This window comes from Eptesicus fuscus, chromosome 2, assembly GCF_027574615.1.
Source record: "Eptesicus fuscus isolate TK198812 chromosome 2, DD_ASM_mEF_20220401, whole genome shotgun sequence".
Taxonomy (NCBI): Eukaryota; Metazoa; Chordata; class Mammalia; order Chiroptera; family Vespertilionidae; genus Eptesicus; species Eptesicus fuscus.
In genome coordinates, this window is record NC_072474.1 from 44279876 (window position 1) to 44302950 (window position 23075).

The 23075-nt window shown below is 39.2% G+C and overlaps 1 protein-coding gene across 2 annotated transcripts in view; it reads right to left on the bottom strand.

Annotated features, from left to right (window-relative positions):
• The window catches only part of NPNT (nephronectin), an 83484-nt gene that overhangs the window by 20231 nt on the left and 40178 nt on the right, over nucleotides 1–23075 (bottom strand). For both annotated transcript variants that reach the window (XM_008150243.3, XM_028158608.2), the window contains 6 exons: nucleotides 18987–19079; nucleotides 14621–14740; nucleotides 12980–13099; nucleotides 11025–11159; nucleotides 10605–10727; nucleotides 8916–9311 (listed from right to left, as the gene is read on the bottom strand). In XM_008150243.3, the coding sequence (XP_008148465.2) occupies nucleotides 8916–9311; nucleotides 10605–10727; nucleotides 11025–11159; nucleotides 12980–13099; nucleotides 14621–14740; nucleotides 18987–19079 (987 nt within the window). The remainder of the gene's footprint in view (nucleotides 1–8915; nucleotides 9312–10604; nucleotides 10728–11024; nucleotides 11160–12979; nucleotides 13100–14620; nucleotides 14741–18986; nucleotides 19080–23075) is intronic.

The window sequence follows — 23075 nt, forward strand, 5'->3', positions numbered from 1 at the left end:
CACCATAGGATCCAATTAAAATGTAAATCAAACATCTTGAAAACTTGCAGAATTCACAGCACCAGATCCTGACCTGTAAACATTGACAACTCACTCCTTCAAAACACTAGCAGAAATGTCATCTTCAGGGAGATGTCAGGCATCTCCTCGGGGTCTCTGTAGGCCTTGCTGTTTACTAGAAACCAAACTAGTTTGAAGACCTCTTCACCCCTCGGCAGAAACAATCTTTTTACTCATCACCACAGAGAATCAGAAAAGAGACCATATTTCCATGACTGAGAACAATGTGATCACAGCAGCCACATACTCAGATCTGTTGACGGGAAATGAGAGAAAGAACCTGGGCACAGCTTGCAGCAAAGCAGCACTCAGGGAAAAAGGAAACAATCTCCTTCCTCCTGCAGGACACCTGGAATGTCAGCACATCCTCCTGATCTAGAGTAACAGCAACAGTGAGTGTGCTGTGTGCTGTGGCCACTCACAAGAGCACCTGGTCCATATTACATTATATCCTACTAGAGGCCTGGTGCACGTGATTTGTGCACTGGAGGGGGGCGTGACCTGCGGGGATCACCCGCAGTGGGAGCAGGGCTCATCCCGGTCAGCCCAGCGGCTGTGGATGTGCCCTCTGAGTGGCTGCTCCAGCGGCTGTAGACCTGCCCTCTGAGTGGCTGCTCCCACTGTGGGAGCGCACTGACCACCAGGGAGCAGCTCCTGCGTTGAGCGTCTGCCCCCTGGTGGTCAGTGCACATCATAGCGACTGGTTGACTGGTCAATCTGGTCGTTCCGCCATTTGTTTGCTGGGCTTTTATTACACAGGATAATCTTCATCTGCAACACTTTTCTTCTTGACTTTCCATGAGCCAGATGCTGCATGCTACATTTCAGGCACGGTTGTTACGTTTTAAACGCCCCACATCTGGCTGATTCTGTCTCTATTGAGGACAGGGTTCTGCTGGCCTAGAGCTGCCACTATGGCTCTCTGGGTCCTGCTACAGCCTCACCGGGTGGGTTTTCATTTTCACAAGATCCCATGTTTCTTGGGCACACAGTGCTGACTGAGCAGAACTTCCCTAGACAGTCCAATGTAGTAAATGTATTGGAGAGATTAGGAATCTACATTTTAGATAAGCATCCTAAGTTACTGTGGTTCAAAGAAGCTGTGCCAACACAAAAAAACTGCTTCCTGGGCCAAGTGATATTGTATTCCTTGCAGTAATCTGAGCTTCTTAGCTAAAACTGGGCATACCTGACACACTCAATGGTAAAAAAAAAAAAAAAAAAAAGTGAAAGGTTAAAAATAGAAGTTAATAAAACCTTTCATGAATTTTTAAAAACACTGTGTTCTAAACAAATTTAGCATGATTAAGAATTAGAATCTACTGGGGTTCTTTCTAAAAACACACAGTACACTGCTGGAGAAAGCGGGATTTGAGTACCACCAGCCCCTCTGCTGAGGAATTACTGCTCTGAGGTACTGTGACTAATGACAGTGGGGACGAAGTGATTAAAAAACACAGCATGCGGATAACAAAAAGACAGTGAAAATCGCCCCAAATATCACAAACTGGATAGATCGATGGTTACCATTTTGGGCTCTCTTCTTCCAAACTTTTGTATTCATTCAGAGAGATATAGGTATGCATTTTATACCCCAAAGGGGTCAACGGCATATACAGTTCTGTGTGTTCTTTTCACTTAACATTTTTATAACATGGGTATTTTCCCAACTCATTAAATATTTCTCAAACAACATCACTACATAATATTTCATTATCTTGCTAGACTAAAATGTATTTTCCCCTATCTTCCTTTACTTCAGGTTCTACATAAAGTGTTTCTTCTTGCCTGGCTGGTGTGATTCCTTGTCAGGGCACATGCCCAGATTTTGGGCTCAATCCCAGTAGGGAGTGTGCAGGAGGCAGCCAATCAATGATTCTCTCTCATCGTTAATGTTTCTACCTCTCTCTCCCTTCTTCTCTGAAACCAAAAAAAATATATTTTAAGGTGTTTCTTCTTTTCTTTGCTCTGGGATAGATCCTACCTGCTCTGATACCAGATTTTTGTCTTTGGTTCTTGGTCTCCAACTTTTTTTCAGCCCCTTGCAGCATACCTCTGATTAAATCGGCTTTTCTTGCCCTGTGTCTGCCTAGCTCCTTTCTGTCCTCCAACTCCACCCCTCCAGCAGGCTCTTCCAGAGGCCAAGACAACCCACTGGTCTCAGAAACCGTGCAAATGAACACCCATGGGAGAGGACTCTTCAGTTTTGTGGAGAGTGGTCTCTGCAATTCTTAGTTCAGCTCAGCCTGACCTGAAGTTGGTGACAATGAACTCTAATCCCAACAGTTATATAATACACGACATGCCACTCTGAGAAAGTCACAAGACCCTTAGCATACTGAGAAGTCCTACAGTTAACAAACCTATTTAAGTTTACTAAACCTAGGATCTCTCAAATTTATTTGACCTCAGAACTTCTTTAGCATACACTTGCATAATATCCCAGAGAACTAATGTTCAATCACACACACTTGGAGAAGCACTGGTCTGTCCCATACGTGAAAGAACAAGAATCTCGTGTTATCTGGTAACTGTAGAGTTGCCCAGTCAGGCCTACAGGGTGAGCTCTGCAAATGCATCTGATCATAATTCTATTTACTCAATTTTAAAGACCAAGGGTCACTCGAGTTGGAATTATTTAAAAAATACATGGAGGGGGTCAATGGGGGAAAAGGGTGGGCATCTGTAATACTTTCAACAATAAATATTTTTATAAAAAAGAATACAAGAATATCACTTATAGGTTAGAGGAACACCAATACCCCTTCCCATTTCTTCTGTACTCCGCTTTGCTTAGTTGTAATTTCTTCTATTATCCGTTCAAAAGAATAAAATTATCTTTTGTGCATTTGATTGAAAATCAGAGAAGGAAAAGTGTAAAAATTATTTCCCTGCACTTCTCCAAATCAACTAAAGATATTTTAACAACTAAAAAAAAAAAAATACATGCTTCATGTTTCATATCACACATAAATGGTTATTTCCTTAATCACATATTATGTAAATGTTCCCCATCATAGTTATTCCTATAAAATACAGTAATATTTTATATTCCATAGTAATAAATAATTAACACTTTTACTTGTATTATGTTTGATCCCTGAAATCACTCAATGTGAATGTAAAGCTATGAATACTAACTCAATTTTACAGATGAGAAAATTGAGATGGAAAGCTTAGTAACTTAGACAGTCACTTAATTAATAAATAATAGGGTTGAGAATCAAAAGTAGATCTTCTGATTCAGTGCATTCTTTGTCTGGCAGTAGTTTAAAACCCTCAGCTTCAAATGCCTCAGCCTTATTTTCATATTCCCTTTCAAAGCCTTTTCACTTTTACTCAACATCAAGCTTAAAATTATAAAGTATGTTTGAGTTAGAGTTTTCTAGATATTATTTCTTTTCAATGTCAATATTACTAGTAAACTCTATCAGGATAAGATATGATTGTCTAACAACATGCTGTACACCTGAAACTAATACAGAATAATGTGGAATGTAAACTAAAACTGAAAAAAAAAACCACCATAAAATTGAATAAATAAATGAAGGTAATAATATCTATATTTTAAAAATCTACATCTTCAAAAAAAGAAATGGATGGAGGGAAAAGGAGGTAGGAAGGGAGGTGGGAAAAGGGAAAAAATACTGGAAGCACAATAAAACATCTCTCCATAGTATAAAAATAAGTAACAATCAGAAAAGAATATATTTTTTAAATTATTAAAATATAGATTAATGTATTACATTAAACTAGGTTTTGTATGGAAAATTTGATTATATGATGATAATTTATTTCAGTTTAAAAAGTTATGAGTGATCAATCTATTCATTGATCTCTTTGTTCCACAAATAGTGTTGAAGTGCCAATTACTATGTAGCAGGCATTATGCTAGGTTCTGGAAATGTACCAACGAACAAAACAGAAAAAGGTCCTTTCTTCAAAAGCTTATATTCTAGAAAGGAAAGACAAAATAGACATTATAAATAAGTACACAATGCAGTATATTAAAAGGTGATTTAAAGTAAGTACAGTGGAGAGAGATCACTTGTGCTGGTGGTGGTTGAGGAGGTCACAGTGTTGAATGGGGGAGGCGGGCTCAGGGTAGCCTCACTGTTAGGTTGAGATTTGATAAAGAGGAGAGAGAGGGAGTCCAGCTGATAGCTGAGGGCAGAGGGTTCCAGGAAGAAGGAAGAGCTGGAGTCAAGAGTCCTCAACTGGGAGAAGTTTGAGGAATGGCAGCGAGGAGGCTAGCGGGGAGTGAGGAAGGCAGAGTGCTAGGCGATGAGATCGTTTAGGACTTTGTAAGACACTGGCAGGGCTTCAGTTCTTCCTGAACTAAGCGGTACTAATGCAGAACTGTGAACAATGACATCTTATTTAACTTTTAAAAGCTCACTTTGGCTGCTGAGTTGAGAAGCGACCACAGAGGAACAAAGGTGGAAGCAGGGAGAAGCTGGAAGACGATTGCAGTGCAGGTCCACAGTTGTTCCCCATAATTCTGAAATCCAAAAGCTGTTTCTGTAGCTGATTAGGTGGCAAAACTAACCTACACTTCACCTAACCTTGAGGATTTTAGTTGCCAGTTATTGAGTATTCATGTGTTTCACTGTAGAAACATCAACATGCATCATTATATCAAGTATGGCATATGCAGCTTATTCTCTAATATCTGAAAAAAAGTTGTATGCCACAACTCATCTGGATAAAGGAGGTTGGACCTAGACTCTAGGGGAGGGATGGCGTGGGCCAGGGGGGTAGCATTGGAGATGGCATGCAGTGGCCACAATCTACACTAATAAAAGAGAAAGGTGCAAATTGACCATACCTTCGTGACACCCACCAGCCAATCAGGAGTGAGTATGCAAATTAACCCAACAAAGATGGCGGGTTAATTTGCATATGCAGGCGCTGAGTGGCCAGGGGCAGGATGCTTGCGTCGTCGCCATGGCGACAATGTAGGAATTCCGCACTGCCCCAGCCGCTCCAGGCCTTTGGGCAGCATGGGAAGGCAGAAAGGTGGCTCCGGCCAGAGTGAAGGCAGAAAGGCGGCTCTGGTCGGAGCGAAGGCGGTGCCTGCAGCCAGGGGAAGGAAGGCCCATTCTTGCACGAATCTTCGTGCTTCGGGCCTCTGGTCTATATATATAAAACCCTAATATGCAAGTAGATCAAACGGCGGAACAACCGAACAACCAGTCGCTATGATGTGCACTGACCACCAGGGGGCATGCACGGAACATGGTGGGCATCGGCTGCATGGTGGAGCAGGTGAGTGGGGGCGCCAGACCACTGCAGGGCTCCGGTCACTGTCATCGGGGTGAGCCTCTGGTGGTTACTGAAAATTCTTTGCTCCTACGTGCCGCTGTCTCACCTGACGCTCGCACCTGCTTCCGGCGCCAGCCCCATTTGCACCTGCTGCTGGCGCCAGAGTCGCCACTCACACCCACTGCCGGTGCCTGGCCCCGATCTCTTGGGACCATCAGTGGGTGCGAGTGGCAGCTGCCAGCCCCGATCACCCCTCAGGGCTTCTCCACCTCCCCCTGCTCCTGATGGGCAATCAGGACTGGCAGCCGCCTCTCGCACCTGCTCCTGGAGACGGCCCCACTCGCACCCGCAGGTGTGAGTGGGGCTGGCACCATCAGCACATGGGAGCAGTGGGAGTGGGGCTGTTGGCAGACAGGGGACCAGGGTGGGAGGAGCTGGGTGGGGGCACGGAGGATGGGCCAAGACCCGCCTCTATGCCCACTGCAGCCTCGTGGCCCACAGTTCCTTTCAAGGTGCACAAATTCATGCACTGGGCCCCTCGTTTCAATATAATTTGAAGGTAGGTCTAACAGGTTTTCCTTGTAGATTGGATGTGGGTATAAAGAGATTAATTTACTATGACTCCAAGTTCTTTAGCTATAGCAACTATAAGATGTAGGGTCTGAAAGACTGTGGGTAGAGTGTGTTTAGGATGAAGTTGAGGCACAATTCAACAAGTGGTTTGAACATCTGGTTTCATCTAAACTGGAGAGGTTAAACAGGCAGGCGATATTCAAGTCTATAATTTGGGGAGAAGTCTGGACTAGAGATGTATTCTTGTTATAATTTTTTTTCTTTCTTATTTCCTCTTAGAATATCTTCACACACACACTATAAAGAAAAACATTGTTTAATAACTTCTGCCATTAAATAACATACCTTTCAATGTAAAGAAAAATATAATTGTTGAAGTTTGGGGCTATTTGGAAACTTCCAAACAGTGGCTATAATTAACATCAACTGAAAATTCATGAAATGAGGACAGCCAGACTTTATTCTCAGACCTGTGGAGAATAATGGCTTAAGAAAATTAGTATGCCAGAAATGAAGAAAATATTCAACGAAGAAATGGTGTTGAACTAAAATAGCAATAAGGTTCCTTTCTGTTTCCCCAGTGAATAAACACCAGTTATTTGTCCTGAACCAAAAACTTGAACACTCCCCTCATTCAGAATATACGCTGCAATCACAAGATAGCAAATTACATGTCCAAAATACCCTCATTCACACTAACATTCACCAGCAGCTCTAGCCAGAGATGGAACGAGAGGGGACTGTCATCTTTGGTGGAGTGTCCACTGCTCTCTGTGGCATGCAGCAGCCTTGGCCCAGGATCAAGGCCATTCTCTCCCAGGGCCTATCTCTAAGATCACACTCTCTCAGAATGAGTGCTTTCACACATCACCAGAACTCCATGCTCTCCAGTTTTATCCTGCTAATTTCTGCTGGCGACCTTCAATGTCATTTTAATTCCTATGTATGTCAGTAAGGAGAAGAAAAATGGGAAGAAAAAGAGAGCTTTAAAAAACAGAAAATGTTAGAAGACTCAGAAAGATGTTGATATCTATGTTAGAGTATCTTTTTTATATGAAGTAGCCAAGTTCTTACAACCCTACCTTAAGCAGCAGAGTAATATAAATACTACAGTTACTTAAGCATCCATGAATAAACATTCCATTGTATGATTATGAAGAGATAAAGAAATAAAATAGAGTCAGAAAAAGAGAGACATGAGAGGGAGAAGGAGGGGGGAGAGGAGCAGGGAAAGGAGAAGAAAAGTAAAGAAGGGGAGGGAGAAATAAAGAGAAGGTGGGAGGATAAAAATTATCAGAAAATATGCTTTTCAAAAAATAAAATATGTTACCAGATCTACCATCTAATCCCTCTAAAAGTCATATTTATTGTTCAAAATGTACACAATTACAAGTATATCAGAATTAGAGAATCTCAAATTCATTTTAAAAGGACAGTGACCTAGAAGAAAACATTTGATTGAGAGTCACATAAAAGTAAAAAAAAAAAAAAAAAAAGTTTTTCTCTTAAAAAAAAAAAATCACAAATGTCAGTATTCTTTTCACCTGGTAAAAAAAACTGCAAACACGTACAATCTGAAAGGAGCAAAGCTGAGTTCCATCAGGGAGTGGAAAAAGAAGAAACTAGTAATGTCAAAAGGAGAGGAGAAGAGAGGAGTGAATGCAAAGGTAGCTAAGAATAAACAAAGTGAAGCATGACAGAAAAATACAGGGAACAAGGCTGTAAATTGCAGACTTTGGTTTGGTAATAAAGGAACCTCTTCCTCCTTCAAAACTTGCTTCATTACCTATAGCCTTTATCTCCATTGGTGGCACACCCTTTACCCAGCCACCCATTAAAAATCTGGGAGTCTTTAATCTAGCCTGGTCCAGATCTAGCCACCAGCTTACAGCAAATACAAGGGATAGCTGTGCAGTTTTTCTCATCAATTCCTGGCTTAACCCTCCAGTTTACTGGCAGTTTATTGCATACACTATGCTGCTTCCTACCTTTGTGCCTTTGCTGTACTGTCCCTGCTAACTATAATGCCTCCAATGATTTTTTTGGAGATAACAACTAACACACAAGCAACAAAACAAGAAATAAACAAGTGGACTACATCAAACTAAAAAGCTTCTGCACTACAACAAAAAAATCAATCAACAAAAAGACAACCATGAAATGAGAAAAAAATGTGCAAACTATATATCTAATAAGGGGTTAATATCCAAACTATACAGGAAACTCATATAACTCACTAGTAAGAAAAAAAAAAAAAAAAGAACACCCAAATAATCCAATTGAAAAATGGACAAAGGACCTGAATAGACATTTGTCCAAAGAAGATATATGAATGGCCAATAGGTTACATGAAAAGATGTTCGACATCACTATTAGGGAAATGCAAATCAAAACCACAATGAGATATCATCTCACACCTAGCATTAAAAAGACAAGAGATAATAGATGTGGGGGAAAAAGGAACCCTCATGCACTATTGGTAGGATTGTAAACTGGTACAGCCACTATAGAAAACAGTATGGAGTTTCCTCAAAAAATTTACAATAGAACTACCATATGATCCAAGAATCCTATTTCTGGAAATATATCCAAAGGAAATGAAAACACTATGTTGTAGAGATATTATTTGCACCCCATATTCATAGCAGCACTATTTACAATATCCAAGACATGGAAATAAGTAAGTGTCCATAGATGAAGGAATGAATAAAAAAATGTGATACACACACACACACACACACACACACACAATGAAATAAGAAGAAGAAAATTGTGCCATTTGCAACACAGATGAATGTTGAGGGCATCGTGTTAAGTAAAATAAGTCAGACAATAGAAAGACAAGAGATGATGGGTGTTAACTAGTTACTATGGTAGTCATTTCACAATATATATGTCAAACCATTATGTTGTACACCTTAAGCTTCTACAGTGCTGTATGTCAATTATAGCTCAATAAAACTGAAAAAAAAACAAAAACAACACCCAAAAAATGTGCGAGCATTTATATGACTTACTGAACACATCTCCTCTGGGCTTCTGAGGATCTGTCTGTATCCTGTTGTCAACTGTAATCTCCCTTGGTGATGTGGTAGCAGCTGGTGCTACAGTCGTCAGTCTGATGATTGGTCTTTCCGGCGTTGGTGGTGGTGGAGGCCTCCTGAGTTCTGTGGGAGGCGGTGGGGGTGGGGGTGGGGTAGGCCATGTTGTTGGCTTTGGTGTAGGTCTTGTTGTTGGCTTAGGAGTGGGCCTGTTGGTAACAACAGGAGGAATATATGGTGTCCTCAGAGGCCATCTAGTACTTCCAACATCAGGAATCCAATTATTGTGTCCTCCATCTCCCTTTGAAATGGTACCATTTCCCTTTGGTGCATGAATTGGACCTGAAGGTTCAATCATGACTTTTGGAATATCTAAAAGAGTCAAAAGATTTAAATTAGTGTGTAACCGAAAAAGTAAAACATCAAATTGTAAAAAACAAGCATATCAAAATATGTGCCAACTAGATTTACTTTTCACATTTAGAATATTCCCCTACTGTAAGTCATGCTGTTTTCCAAATAACAAATATGTGCATATATGATATATGATACACATTCATCTGGTGGGTGAATGCAAAAATTATATTGGTGTTTCTATAATAAAGCTGTATTATTTGAAACACAAAAAAGTTGTGTTTGTAAAGTGGGAACAGATGGCAATCAATGAGATTTTTAAAATGCACAGATGTTCTAAATTTTTAAAATATGAGAAATGTATACATAGAGTCTATATTAAGTGTCCCTATGGTACATGTATATCATAAAATCATATTTAGAATTGTCTAAAGACTAATTTCTCTTCCACACTTTATATAAATTTGACTCATGTAAAACATTTTTATTAAATGCTCTACATATTATTTTAGTTGATTTTTTTCCCACTTACTAATTTATATAATTGTTTTAAAAGAAATCTTCAGAGGTCACCAAGATCATCTGTGGATTATTTTTCCTTTATTATCTTCATCAAAAGAAATTAATATTTAATCTGTCTGGTATGATATACTCCTTCAAAAATCCTTTAATCCCCATGATTTTATGCCTCAGGATTTTTAGTAAATATTTTACTCCAGAAATTTTAAAATGTATTGTTACATGACATGTATGCTAAATTATGGACTTTAGTTTGTAAAATTTTCATCTTGGAGGGTATTTTTTTCATGTTTATCTACTAATGTATTCATACTACATACAGAACTTATAAAAACTTAAAAAGCAAAACAGTACTAAAGGTAGAGAAAACACATAAATACGGGAATTTTTTAGAATTAGGAGACATAATAAAATGAACCAAAAATGTAGAATATATTCAGATTATCCCACTATCATATTCTAATGCTAATGACAAACATTTATTTCTAATTTTAAGAAAATCAAACTCTTTGGGAGGGCTCTAAAATTTATCAGCTACAGGGAATCTACAGAGAAATTTTAGTCAAGTAATTGAATGTTTTTAAGCATAGAAAATATAACTGAGTCTTTAATTTTTAAAAATACCTGAACAAGTGATTCTATTGTTTGTAGAAAGCAGAGACTAATATGACCAGCAATGAAAATTGTACTTTTTTTTATCAATTAATCGTGTTCTTCTACTTCCCCAATAATAGCCCTTGTGCAATCTAATTTCCTGCTGGAATTTAGAGCTGGAAGACCAGTGTTACTCACACACGCAGCTCAGTCCGTCGCCGTGGTATCCATCTTTACATTTGCACTTGTAGGACCCATGCACGTTGAAACAGTGAGCAAAGCTGCTGCACTGGTACTGACCCAGGGAGCACTCATCTATATCTGCATGATGAAGAAGGGAAAAGAGATGTTTATCTGGGAGGTCAATAGGATGACATGAAAATATAGAGACAGTTTCAAAAAAAGTTTTCTGCAATGTGAAGGTCCGTGTCAAACTGGCAGATAAACCAAAGAAATGAAGTGCCTGTGCATCCCGAAGTACTGGGGGTTGAACTGGACTCCTGTTTGTTTAGTGCCAGTCGCCTCCCCCGCCCCTGGCATCTCAGTCTTCAGCACAATTAAGAGGCCTTTCCACGCCAGAGGAAGAAACAGGGAAAAGCAAAGACTGGGGTTCCTTACCGTGACACTGGTATTTGCCGCCAATGTACATGAGGTCGAAGCCTTTATGGCACTTGCAGATGTAACTCCCAAAAGTGTTGACACACTGCCTAAATCTAGGGCAGGAAACTCTTCCAGTAGCACATTCATCAACATCTGAAACATAAGCCAACTGTATTTTAGGAGCATGTTCAGATGAAGTGTATTTTAAAATAAATAACTGCCTGCAAACGGTTGCCTGGCACACAGTGACTCATCATAGACATTATCCAGCTGTTGGCCCCACAGGCACCATAAATTCCACATCTCCATCTTTCAATTCATCTTCCTCACCCAGGCTGCCCTCCTACTGCAAGGCATCTTAGCACACACTGCACCTGTATCCACCTAGTTGCTTGAACTGAAACATGAGTCATTCTTGACAGCCCTCTTTCCCTTAACGCTGTCATCAGGCCCACTTAATTCTACCTCTGAAAGACTATTTGAACTTGTCTCCTCTTCTCTTCACCCTCGGCAACTACCCCAGTCCGAGCTACCATCTTCCAGGTCTCCTAATCTGACCTTTTATGGCCAGGCTTACCTCCTCCAAAGCATTCCCACTCACCTGTCAAAATAATTTTACTACAACATATAACTGGATTAGTGCCATGCCTAAAGCTCTTCTACTGTTTCTACTTGCTTTCTGAATTAAATTCTCATTCTTCACCAGGTCTTTGAAGGCTCTGTAATAAACAGCCTACCTCACTGGCTGTAGCTCAAGCCATCGCCCCTTATGCTCCCACTCTGTACTGAAGCCACATTGGGGTCTTGTTCACTGCAGTGCCTGCATTGTTTCCACCTGCTTGGCTGATTCTTCACATGACCAATGGCCCAGGTCTTACTTCAAGGCTTTCCTTGATCATTATTTTCTAAAACAGACCCTCTCTGTTTCTCTCTCTCTCTCTCAGGTCCTCATATTAACACTTAGTATTGTTTGTAATTTTATTGGATACTAGAGGCCTGGTGCATGAATTCGTGCACAGGTGGGGTCCGGCTGTCCCGCCCCGATCGGAGCTGATTGGGCCAGGCAGCTGGGGGGAGGGGCCATGGAAGGTTGGCTGGCCAGCCCCGCCTCCGATTGGGCCAGTTGGTCAACCACAGTGTGTGTTATAGTGACCGGTAGTTCTGGTCACTTGGCTTTTATATATATATATATATATATATATATATATATATATATATATATAGACTGCACCATTAGAATATCAGCTTTGTGAGGATCAAAACCTTGTCAGCTTTTTCCATTACTGTACATCCTGCACTTAGCATAGTGCCTGGAGTATAGAAAGTAATCAATAAATGTCTCTTGAATCACTGACTACTTCCCTTCATTGAGTACTTACTATATGCTAGGTTGCTAAGCTCTTTTTATACCTGAGTTCCTTTAATCCTTACAATGGTTCTATGTGTCATTACTCCCATTTTAAAGATGACTTTGACTCAAGTTCAAAGAAAGGAAGTCTATTGACGAAGGTTACATATCAAGTATATGGCAGAGTTGGATTTAAAACCAAAGCCTTGGCTCTTAACCACAATCCTATACTGCCTTCCTAATTTAAAGGGGGAAAATCTAAGTCTTAAATGCAAAACATACAATCTACCTGTTCAGTTTCATCAGTCATTGCCCCTTACATTCCAGAAATACTAAGCTCTGTTTCCCTGAACATTATGCTCCTTGAAACTTTAATGCCTTTGCAGATGTGGTTCCCTCTGCCCAAAGCTTTCTCCTGCCCCTCATTTTTAGAAAAAAAAAAATGTTTCTATGGTCTATTCACAGAGAGGGGTCCTCTTCTGGGTCATCTGATATCTTGGTATCTTCTAAAGGATAGCTAAGACGTGATGTAAGTAACTGCCTTTTTTTCTTATTCACATCACCTTTCACTTTCTTCCTTTCCCTAGAGAGACTACAGTCAGAGAGGCTTGGCTTTACAACTCACCCACACAGGTCCTTCCATCCAGAGCCAGCTGGAGGCCAGGAGAGGGGCACTGGCACCGTATCTGTCCTTTGATAACATCACAGCCATACTGACAGTTTGCCATGGAGCACGTCAGGCCACCTGGAATGAGTGTGACTGGCTGACTCAGAGAACAAACTCTACAAGTGAAATCACTACGTCTTTAACCTGTCCTGAAATCAGCGACACGGACTCAACAATGAAGACAAAAAGGCCTCAATTATTCAACAGGGGCAGAACGACCTTCCTCCTCCACGGATCAGGAGGATTAAGAAGTTGCCGAAACCGGTTTGGCTCAGTGGATAGAGCGTCGGCCTGCGGACTTAAGGGTCCCAGGTTCGATTCCGGTCAAGGGCATGTACCTTGGTTGTGGGCACATCCCCAGTAGGGGGTGTGCAAGAGGCAGCTGATCGATGTTTCTCTCTCATCGATGTTTCTAACTCTCTATCCCTCTCTCTTAACACTCTGTAAAAAAATCAATAAAATATATTAAAAAATAAAATAAAATAAGAAGTGAACCAGCTCTGTTGCCATCTGGGAAAGGCCTCTAATGCATTTGAGGAATTCCAAGACAAATGTAAAGCTTAATCTCATATAGGTTATCTGTAAATTTTTCCAGTGGCCAAAAACAGTGGAAAATTGAGGTTATTTTCCCATATTATTCATGCCAAGTGCTGGTCTTAAGTGAAGCGTCCACATAATTGTGTCAAGCTCCCATTAAATTTCTCTAGAGACAGCAGATTTCCCATTGAGTAGGGCAATGTTAGAGGAGTTGAACATCACTGTCACATGTGATTTAACATGAACCCACTTCATTCCAAAATGTCTCATGCTAAGTAGGCCATGCTAAATAAATTTAGCTAACCTTTTTATTTTATAAAACACAACTCAGAGAGAGACAGTGAATGACTGACTGATAATTAGCTAATTTAACTGATAATTCAGTAAAAATAAAAATCAAATCATCGATTGTGGGATATCCTATACACATAACCTCAATTCAATGTTCAGCCTGCAGAGGATTTAATGGCACCATCCATCTTATAACACATCCAAATGATAGTAGGAAATCTACTTTTACGTTACTGTAATCATTCATTTTTTTTTCATTTGAAGTAGATTTTAATAAAAGGGACATAACTTAGTCCTTAGACTATGACACTGAAATGTAAAAATGAAGTGATAAGGTATTTGTGAGTCGTTTATAACCAAACAACAAGCTTGATGGCTTCTCTACCAGCAAATAGTTTAGAACCCATCTTTATGGGCAGCACAACGGTCCTGAAATAATCACGGATGTTCCCCTTCTAGCTGGAATAGCTCTAGGCCCAGAGTGACGAAAGGGAAAAACATGCTGGGAAAAACATAAGAAAATACACTTAGTTTTCTTCTTCTTCTTCTAAAACTATTTCCAAATCAATTTAACGCTGGCACCCAGGATAAGAGAATTCTAGCCATCTAAAAGGGGCAACTCTTCTTTTGATTTTCAATTGCTTAGGGACACATACAAACACACACTCCCATTCTGTCTGGGAGGCCACCTTCATTCTCACACTACCAGAGCACAACATGAAGGAAGTCAAGCCCAAAGCACTTGTAAAACAATTAAGATTCCTGACATACTTGAGCAGGACCCATCCGGCATCAGCATGTACCCGTTGAGACAGTAGCACTTGTAGCTGCCGTAAGTGTTCATGCACCTGTGCTTGCAGGGCCGCGGCTTCAGGCCACACTCATTTAGATCTGCAAAGAGTGGAAGTTGAAGCAGAAAAATCACAAAATGTCCGCACAAATGTAAACCATTGAAAATACTTCTCTATATTGAAAAAATGAAGAAGGAAAGTAGGTCAAGCTATGGTAAACGGTTATTTACATACTAGTAAGACGGAGTCTGTTCACACTGTCTTAATTTTAATGCTGGCTACACTAGGGGCAACCAAGAGTTTCCTACCCGGGGTGACTGAAAGCCTTATAACAATGAGGGACCGTTATAAGGCTTTTGTCCTGGAGCTGACATTATATAGGACATGTGACTCCATCCTCTGTGGAGCATACTGTGCCTACCTCATTGTCCCTAGAAAGAGCAGCATACTGACTCCTCATGGTGCTCTGTCATCTGTCTGACTTCAATATCCTCAGAGTGTGTGGGGTCTACTAGAGTCACTCCTGACAACATGTTCTTCCTCTATCGATTTATTCCCCTTTGTTTAAAGAAGATATGAGAAAGTATCCGGATTCTAACAGTAGACTGCTTTGAACTTCCCAAAAGAAAGCTGTTCCCAGAGGATAAGAGCTACATGGATGAGAGTGAGCACAATTGTGGTTTTCCTTGTTCAGCCTTAGAGCTTATATACTGATCTCAGATTAAAGAAGGAACTTCTGCTTCCTACTTTAGCAATGTACTCAAATCACAAAATAAACTAAAAAAAAAAACAACCCTCCCGTATGTTTTCATTCATTTGGTAGTTAAGAGGGGCATATGGAAATAGTAATGAATAATACATAATTGACTATCATTATGTATTTTAGGATTATTGGTTTAAATACCAATATGAAATGAATTACTAAATTGCACATTAGAATTTTCCAACCAAAAATGAACACTGCCTTAAGTAAACATAAAGCTCATAATGATATATAAACATTGAAACAGTAATGCCCAAAATATAGATTTCATTAAAAATGTTCATTTGGAACTGCCAGTATAATATGATTACCTATTAACATATGTCATCAAAGCAGAAATCTAGTTGCAAGTTTAACCTAATCTAATATAAATCTGACCTGCTGTTTATTAAAATTCTATATATTTCACTTAATTAAGCCAACTTACAATGCTTTTTAAAACCTGCAAATTATTGCACCTATATATTTTTTAATATAATTTACCGACCCTCCAAGTTGGTCTTTTTTTCTAACTTTCACATCTGTAAGTAGGTCCCCAGCTGGGTGAAGCCTGGGAAGATTAAATAATAAGCTGTTGTCACCCCCAGGCTTTATTCAATTTTATACTTTATTGCGTCTTGCCCAGTTAAGGATATACAAATCAGAATAGCATTTTAGGATATTTCAAAAAAAATTACCCTCAAAGAAGATGCTTTGCAGATTATAGTATCATTAAAAATGTGACTTCTCCCTCTGTTAAGAGTAAAAATTTTAAATCAAGAATGAAAGTAAAAGAAATTGATTCCACTTCTCATATTCTACTTTGTATTTCAATATTTATCAAAAATTAAAGTCAGAGAATCTTTCCTCATGTTCTAGGAGGAGGTGATTTTTATTCCTCATACTTCCCTGCAGATTCACACCTAGCTTTGATAAATCCCTGACTGATATTATAGAATGTAGTATTTAAATCTGAGTACACTGTTAGACAAAGGCTTTGTGTTTTAAATACTTTTCTGCACTAAACAAAAAGAAAATGGTGTAACAAAACAATAGAGTTAGGCCAAATTCCCTATCTCGAGGGAAGGATATTCGTGGATAAGTAAAAAGTGTCAACTAAGAACCCTTAGGTTTATTTTTAAGGAGCCACAGAAACTTCTGTGGGTTTCCTGATTGGAACTGGTCAGATGTTTATAGCTCCAGGCAGCTTATATACACGGAGTAGTTATGCTGATGGAAATTTCTTCAGACACTGTCTATGGACTAAAGCTGAGGCCCCGCGGAGGCAGCCCATCTGGGCCAATAAAGGGCTCCTTAGCATGGCTCTGTGAGACTCCACCTTCAGGCTGGGGCTGCTGGGGCTCTTCAATCCCAACTGACCCTTCCCTTCCCATGAGGAAAAGGACTTTGGGGTTAAGAATCACAAAACTGGAAGAAAATGAAAAATCAGTAAGATGTCCTAATTCCAAAGGAACCTGGGAATCACTCTGAAACAATATGAAACAAGGAAACATGCATTGTTCATGGTATGTGTAGAGACATTTGTTGACTACTTTACGGTTAATAAATTGACATGTAAATATCCAAATATGTTGGGAGCAATCTGAGAAAGCGTGCTCTGCGGGCCGCTGCGGGAGTGGCCGGCTCTCCGTGACAGTTCCCAGGTGTTGAAGTCCACGACTGCCCTTACTCTCCCGCCTGCCACAGGCACCTGCCTCCTCAAAACTTCACAAGAGCCACTGCAGAAATTATGAAGTAGGGGTCCACAATATTCCATACTTGTCAATATTTACCAAATACCAGACTTTTGCTCAAGCAGGGAGCTTCTAAAGATCAAAAGTATCCAATATCCTGGTGATGAACTTCTTTTTCCCTAATTTTTTGTCAAGTTTCCATCCTTGATTATTATATCTTATTTTCTTAGTGACCTAATGCCTTAGAAAACTGAGTTAATATAGGCTGCTTCCAAAAATCTCTTGTAGTACAGAACTACTAACATTTGTGTTCCTATCAAATTAAGTCAGAAATTCAAAAATGACACTTTTAATTTATAGTAAATGCTCCTATAATAATAAGTGGAACAATATAAAAAACATAAAAGTCTGCTTGATTACACTTTATACATCTTAAAAGTTGATAAAAGAACCTAGGGAAAAATCTTTAGTGTGTTTATTTTAAATTTACTTTAATCTTGCTCTTTCTCTAGGAGTTTATAATATAATATAAATTAAAAGGGAAATATTTAATTAAAAAATGAATGACTTATATCATGGACTTATCACACAAAGAATAGGACTTTATAATTAAACCACTTACATTCAAATACTTAAATTATTAAGTGTGCAATTCTTATAGAGCATCTATAAGTCAGGAGTATACTTAAGCAGGTTGGTGGGCTCAGGAGCTTGGGAGAGGGGGGCAGGGAGAAAGGAGCTGGTCTAGAACAAAAATGCAAGCTGCATAGCATTATAATTACACTTCAGGGAAAAGAGAATAGAAATTTTATTAGCATGCAGACACCGAAAAGTAGCTTGAAAATCTCCAAGAGATTCATTACATAAGACAACTCAATAGAGGTTTTTTAAGGGAAAACAATTATTTGTTTAATGCGCTTGCACTTTTTTTTTCCCTTTGAGACTTAAACTGGGCAATGACCCAGAAGTCTAAGCTTTTACATTTTATCTGACTAAAGTGGAAGTCATAGAGAAACCGACGTCAATATGTCAACGGCCATCACTTTTAAACTTTGAAGACAGCCGTGACACAGTGACTGAGATTAATCCCATGGCCCTGATTCTTTGTGCAGAAGATGTGCACGTCCATCAGGTCCCTTATCAGCAGAGAGAAAGAGTAATTTCTAATTTATAGGATTTTAATTCAGGCATTCTATGTTCCTCAGTCTATCAGTGGGTGAGGGATAACATTTTTTTAGGAGAACTGTGAAGGCATGCAGCCACCTAACCTTCCTACGAAACTTTCCAGCGTAATGAAGGCACTAATATTTGGGGTGTTGCCGTTCTCACACCAGCCCTGCAGGCAAATAGGGCAGGAATTACTCTCCCCCCCCCCTATTACTAATTATTTTGCTAACACCCAGACACATTAAATGACTTCCTCCTTATGGGCTGTGCTTTCTAATATTAGAAAATGTACACTAAACGAAGGAAGCTAATGTATGTTTCATTTCCGGTAGCCTAACACGCTACACCCCGAGTACAGTGGTGAAGAGGACTTGCTCACGTCTAAAACCTACCTAGCAAAAGCCATCCAAACCCTAATCTCAGTTGCTCTGACATTCCTGACTTCGTCTACATATGAAAACAAACGTGATTTTGTTATGTGATTTTCAGAAAACATGTTGAAGCCCAGAGAAGAAGAAGAAGAAGAGCAACGACACTTGATGCAGTGAGAGGACAGCAGAGGCTCCAGACTGAGGAGAGCACAGAGTCTGCAGCAGGCGCCCGCCCTGCTGCTGCTCCACAGGCTCAGTGCTGAGGCCGGGCCCCGCTCCGGGGCTGGTCTTCGGAACAGGTGCAAGGAGTGACACACCGCAGGAAGCCGTGCAGGTGGGAGGAGCAGACCCCCCGAGACAATGCACGCTCACCCCTTGAAGGTAAACTCGTGGCTTGCGGATCCAGGGGTTGGAAAAGAGGCTGCTCACTGCCTTGGTCAAGAGGAGTTGGGTAGGAGTGCTCGTCTTCACACCAGGAAGAAGGTAATAAGAGTCAACTTTGAACTGATGTCATTTTTAGCCCTAAAAATCTTTATAAGTATATATTAAACAATTACATAAAGTTGGTGGAGTGCAAAAAGAATACTTTACCAAAAGTAGTTTCTAGTTTTTCCAGATTCTCTCTTTTTTAAAAATTTTTTACTTTCCTGAAAATTTATCACCGCCATCTTTCTTCCCAAGAATACACACACACACACACAGTACAAGATAATCCATCATTCTCATACAAACTTAAAGGGGGGAAAAAAACACAGTAAAAAAGAGACAGTCATTTTAAAAAGCATGATTTTAACCATCAACAATGAGAGAAAACTAAAAGAACAAAAAAACAAAGATTATACAAATATTGATTTTAAACAGCCTGCTCTGTGAGTCAAGATCCTGAAGTCTTCAATGACCAACTTAAGACTTTTTCTTATTATGTTGCACAATAGTTTAAAATACTCCAAAATTACACACAAAGTTACGATTTACATAAAGACCTTATTTAAAAGGATAGCATGATCAATGTTTTCACTCAAATATAAAAACTTATGTTACATTTAGGACACATTTAATTAGAATACCCATAGAAGTTTTCTGCAAAAAAATAAAATAAAGTAACTGTTCCCATGGTTAGCTTACTAAAAATATTGTGAGATGGGTGAGATTCAAAAGTAGAGAGTCAAAAAGGCACTCATATCCTATTTCAAGACTATTGCATTGGTAATAGTAAGTTAAACTTCCAAATTAAATGAACATTGGTGTCTGGGTTAAAATCACACAACCTTCAAAAAAGTAAGGCTATAAGAAACTACCTCGATATTAGGGTTAATGCACGTAGGCTGTTGTGCTGAGAAAAGCAATCAGCTCTGAGAATGAACTAGTCCACCAATGTTTACTGTCTGATTATGTGCTACAAGACACTAATTCTTTTCTCGGGATAAGGAATTCAACATATGACACATGAACCATGTCAAAACATTAGTAATTTATATTTATAAATTGTTTCTTCTGTACTCATTATAAAGCACACTGTGAATTCAAAAGAATATCTCCCCTGAAAAAAATGCAATGACATGATATATTCCATGCTAAAAATAGTTCCCTAGTGGGAAAGTTATAAAAATATTATTATCTCTAATAGTATCCTTTCTTGGCTGAGGTGGAAAGGGGATTTGTATGGGTACATAGAGACTCAAGGAGGGAGGAACTATGCAAGAATAAAATTACCAGAGAAAGTAAGATGGAAAAAAACAATCTTGCCAGAGTTCTGGTTAGAATTTCACCTACTATGAAAGGTACCTTATAGAGTATGATAATGATCAGTCCACGCCTATGGTTTTATATGTGATCCAACTCTAGCAATCCAGAAAATGACCGTCGGGGAGCAAGTCACCAAGAGCAGATTACACTCATCTTGCGACGGGCTATTAAATGAAGCCAGTTCCAAAGTGGGCCTGCCCTGCTATCTGGCTGCTCCCCAGGCCGCCCCAACAGCGCTCAAGTGCTTGTCATTTATCATGCTGTCCACGCAGTCAAGCAACCTCCCAGGGGATGACTTCTTAAAGTACACAATTTGCAACAAACTTTTTATGCAGATCCATGCCTTATACCCAAACTGACTTTTAATCAAAAGCTATTATCTAGTTCTGTGAAATTACTTCAAGGTACCTCTTCTTGACATTTCTCTCCTCAAGAAAAAAGAAACTTATGTTTTCCACTTTATTAAAATGTATGGTCCAGATCAAAAGTCTATGCTAATTTGTTATGGAGACATGGAGCAGATATAGACCATTTGCTCTATCAGCGTTTCTGGGGGTCCCTCGACAGCTCTCCGAGTTAAGCAGCTCGCTCAGGGCAGCTTCTCACGGGCTCATGTCCACACGGTAAGAGGCTAAGGTACCAGACACCTCCATGGGGCTGTTTCAAGTTCCTATAGCTTTCAGGACCAAGAACTCTTGTATGAAACAGTCACTCACTCAATAAATATTTACTGTGCACTAATCATGTGCAAGTCATTTTAATAATAGTTTTCAGGAACCCAGAAATCAGAGAGACAATACAAAGGGTTCCCGTTCTCAAAGGGCATACGTGTACTTCTTTCCATCAGGAACTTGCCTAATTGCTGTTTTGATAAGGAAGGCCACAAGAAAGATGAATGAAACACATTCACATTCACTGTAAGCTGGAGCTTTCTATTCAAGATTGGATATGAAATGACATTTTCAATGTCAGCACTGTTTTTACAGGTGTAAAATCCCATTTTGCTACTAATGGAATCCTTTTCCCCCTAAGGAATAGAGTTTTGGGAGGCAAGATTTCAACTCAATATATTCCAATTTTTCTTTAGAATTACTGAAAAAAACAACAACAACTGTTTGTTTGTTTTTCTAAAAACAAGTGCATGGTGAACTCTTTTTTCTGATAATAAGTATATGGTAAACTGGTTTTCTGAAAATAAGAGATACTCAGCGATGAATCCTTGTTCCAATAATAGCTTGAGAGTCTTTTGAAGCATATTAAAGTTGATGATGCTCTGCAAATAAATTTAAATGAATTTTCTCTGCAATCTCAACAGCAGCTATTTGGAATAATCTTCTTTGTATAAATTCCTGGCATCAGGACAAGAAGCTTCATGGTGCTGACATATTAATGAAATCTCTGGTGGCTTGTGTTCATCACTTTTAAAGAAGAAGCATGCTGGGACTCTAAGATGAACACTAATAACTCAATAATTAAAACCAAACATGCTGCTACTTGAGAAAGACAGAAGACGGAAAACCAAATGGATTTTTAAAAGAGTAAACTGAGATAATAAGAACCCCATTTATCTAAAAAGTACTACCCAGGTATGTCAGGTAAATTCCAAGTTAAAAAACATTATTTGAAAAGAAGCATTGGAAAAACTTGGCTATCAATCAAGTAGCAGATAATCTAGAAGACTCTAGAATAACAGCTTGTCCTACCGTTGGACAAGTCACATTTTACTAGCATGGATTTCATCCAGCAGTGCAGAAACAATTAGATATACCTTCAAACACCAGTGTTCAGGATGTTGTGAAAACTATGTCTACAAACATGAGTTTATATGGCACACCTCAAGGAGTATCAGATACTGAAGAACAAGAGTGTTTCAACAATATCATTTCTGTATCGTGTTCATATCTACGAGAAAGTTAGACCCCTACATGACTGTTTCACTTGACATTTAAAATGATCGGGAGTATTGCTTTAAGTAATAAGTTAAAAACTGACTATTTTATCCTTGTATTTTTCTAGTGAAATCTAACCATACTAGTACATTTTCTTGGCTGAGGTGGAAAGGGGATTTTTATGGGTACTTCAGATTTTGTTGGTTGTGGTGTGTGTGTGTGTGTGTGTGTGTGTGTGTGTGTGTGTGTTTGTGTGTTGTTTTTCTCCTAATGGTAGAAAGTTTTTGGTTAAAAAGACAAGCCTTGTCAAACTTGTTAGCATGAACCAGAGGATCACATTTCCAATGATATTTTCTTCATCCAAAACTAACTTGGTAAAAAGAACATAAATTCTATAGACAATAGCTCTAAGTTGATATAGCAGGTCTTCTACTAATTCTATGAACTTGGACAAGACACTTAATATCCCTGATATCACTTCAACTAAACAATGAGGTAATACATTATTTTTAATACTTGATTATAATAAATACTCTACCTCCTGATGTTGTTGTAATAATGAAAATAGATAATATATGTAAAATACCTGGTGTACTCTTAGTGCTAAATAAATGTTTGCTTTTATAAGTAACTGATGCCAATTAAAAGTAACTTGCTAATAAATTAATTAAAATCTTTATTTCTCAGAGAAACACTGCAAGCTGGTCAACAGTTAAAGGGAATTTAATCACAAAATAGAAGGGCTCAGAGTTTGAAGGGGCCTCGGAATTTCAAATCAACCTTCCTACCTGACTGTGAGTATGAAGGTGTTCTCACCAAATTGGGT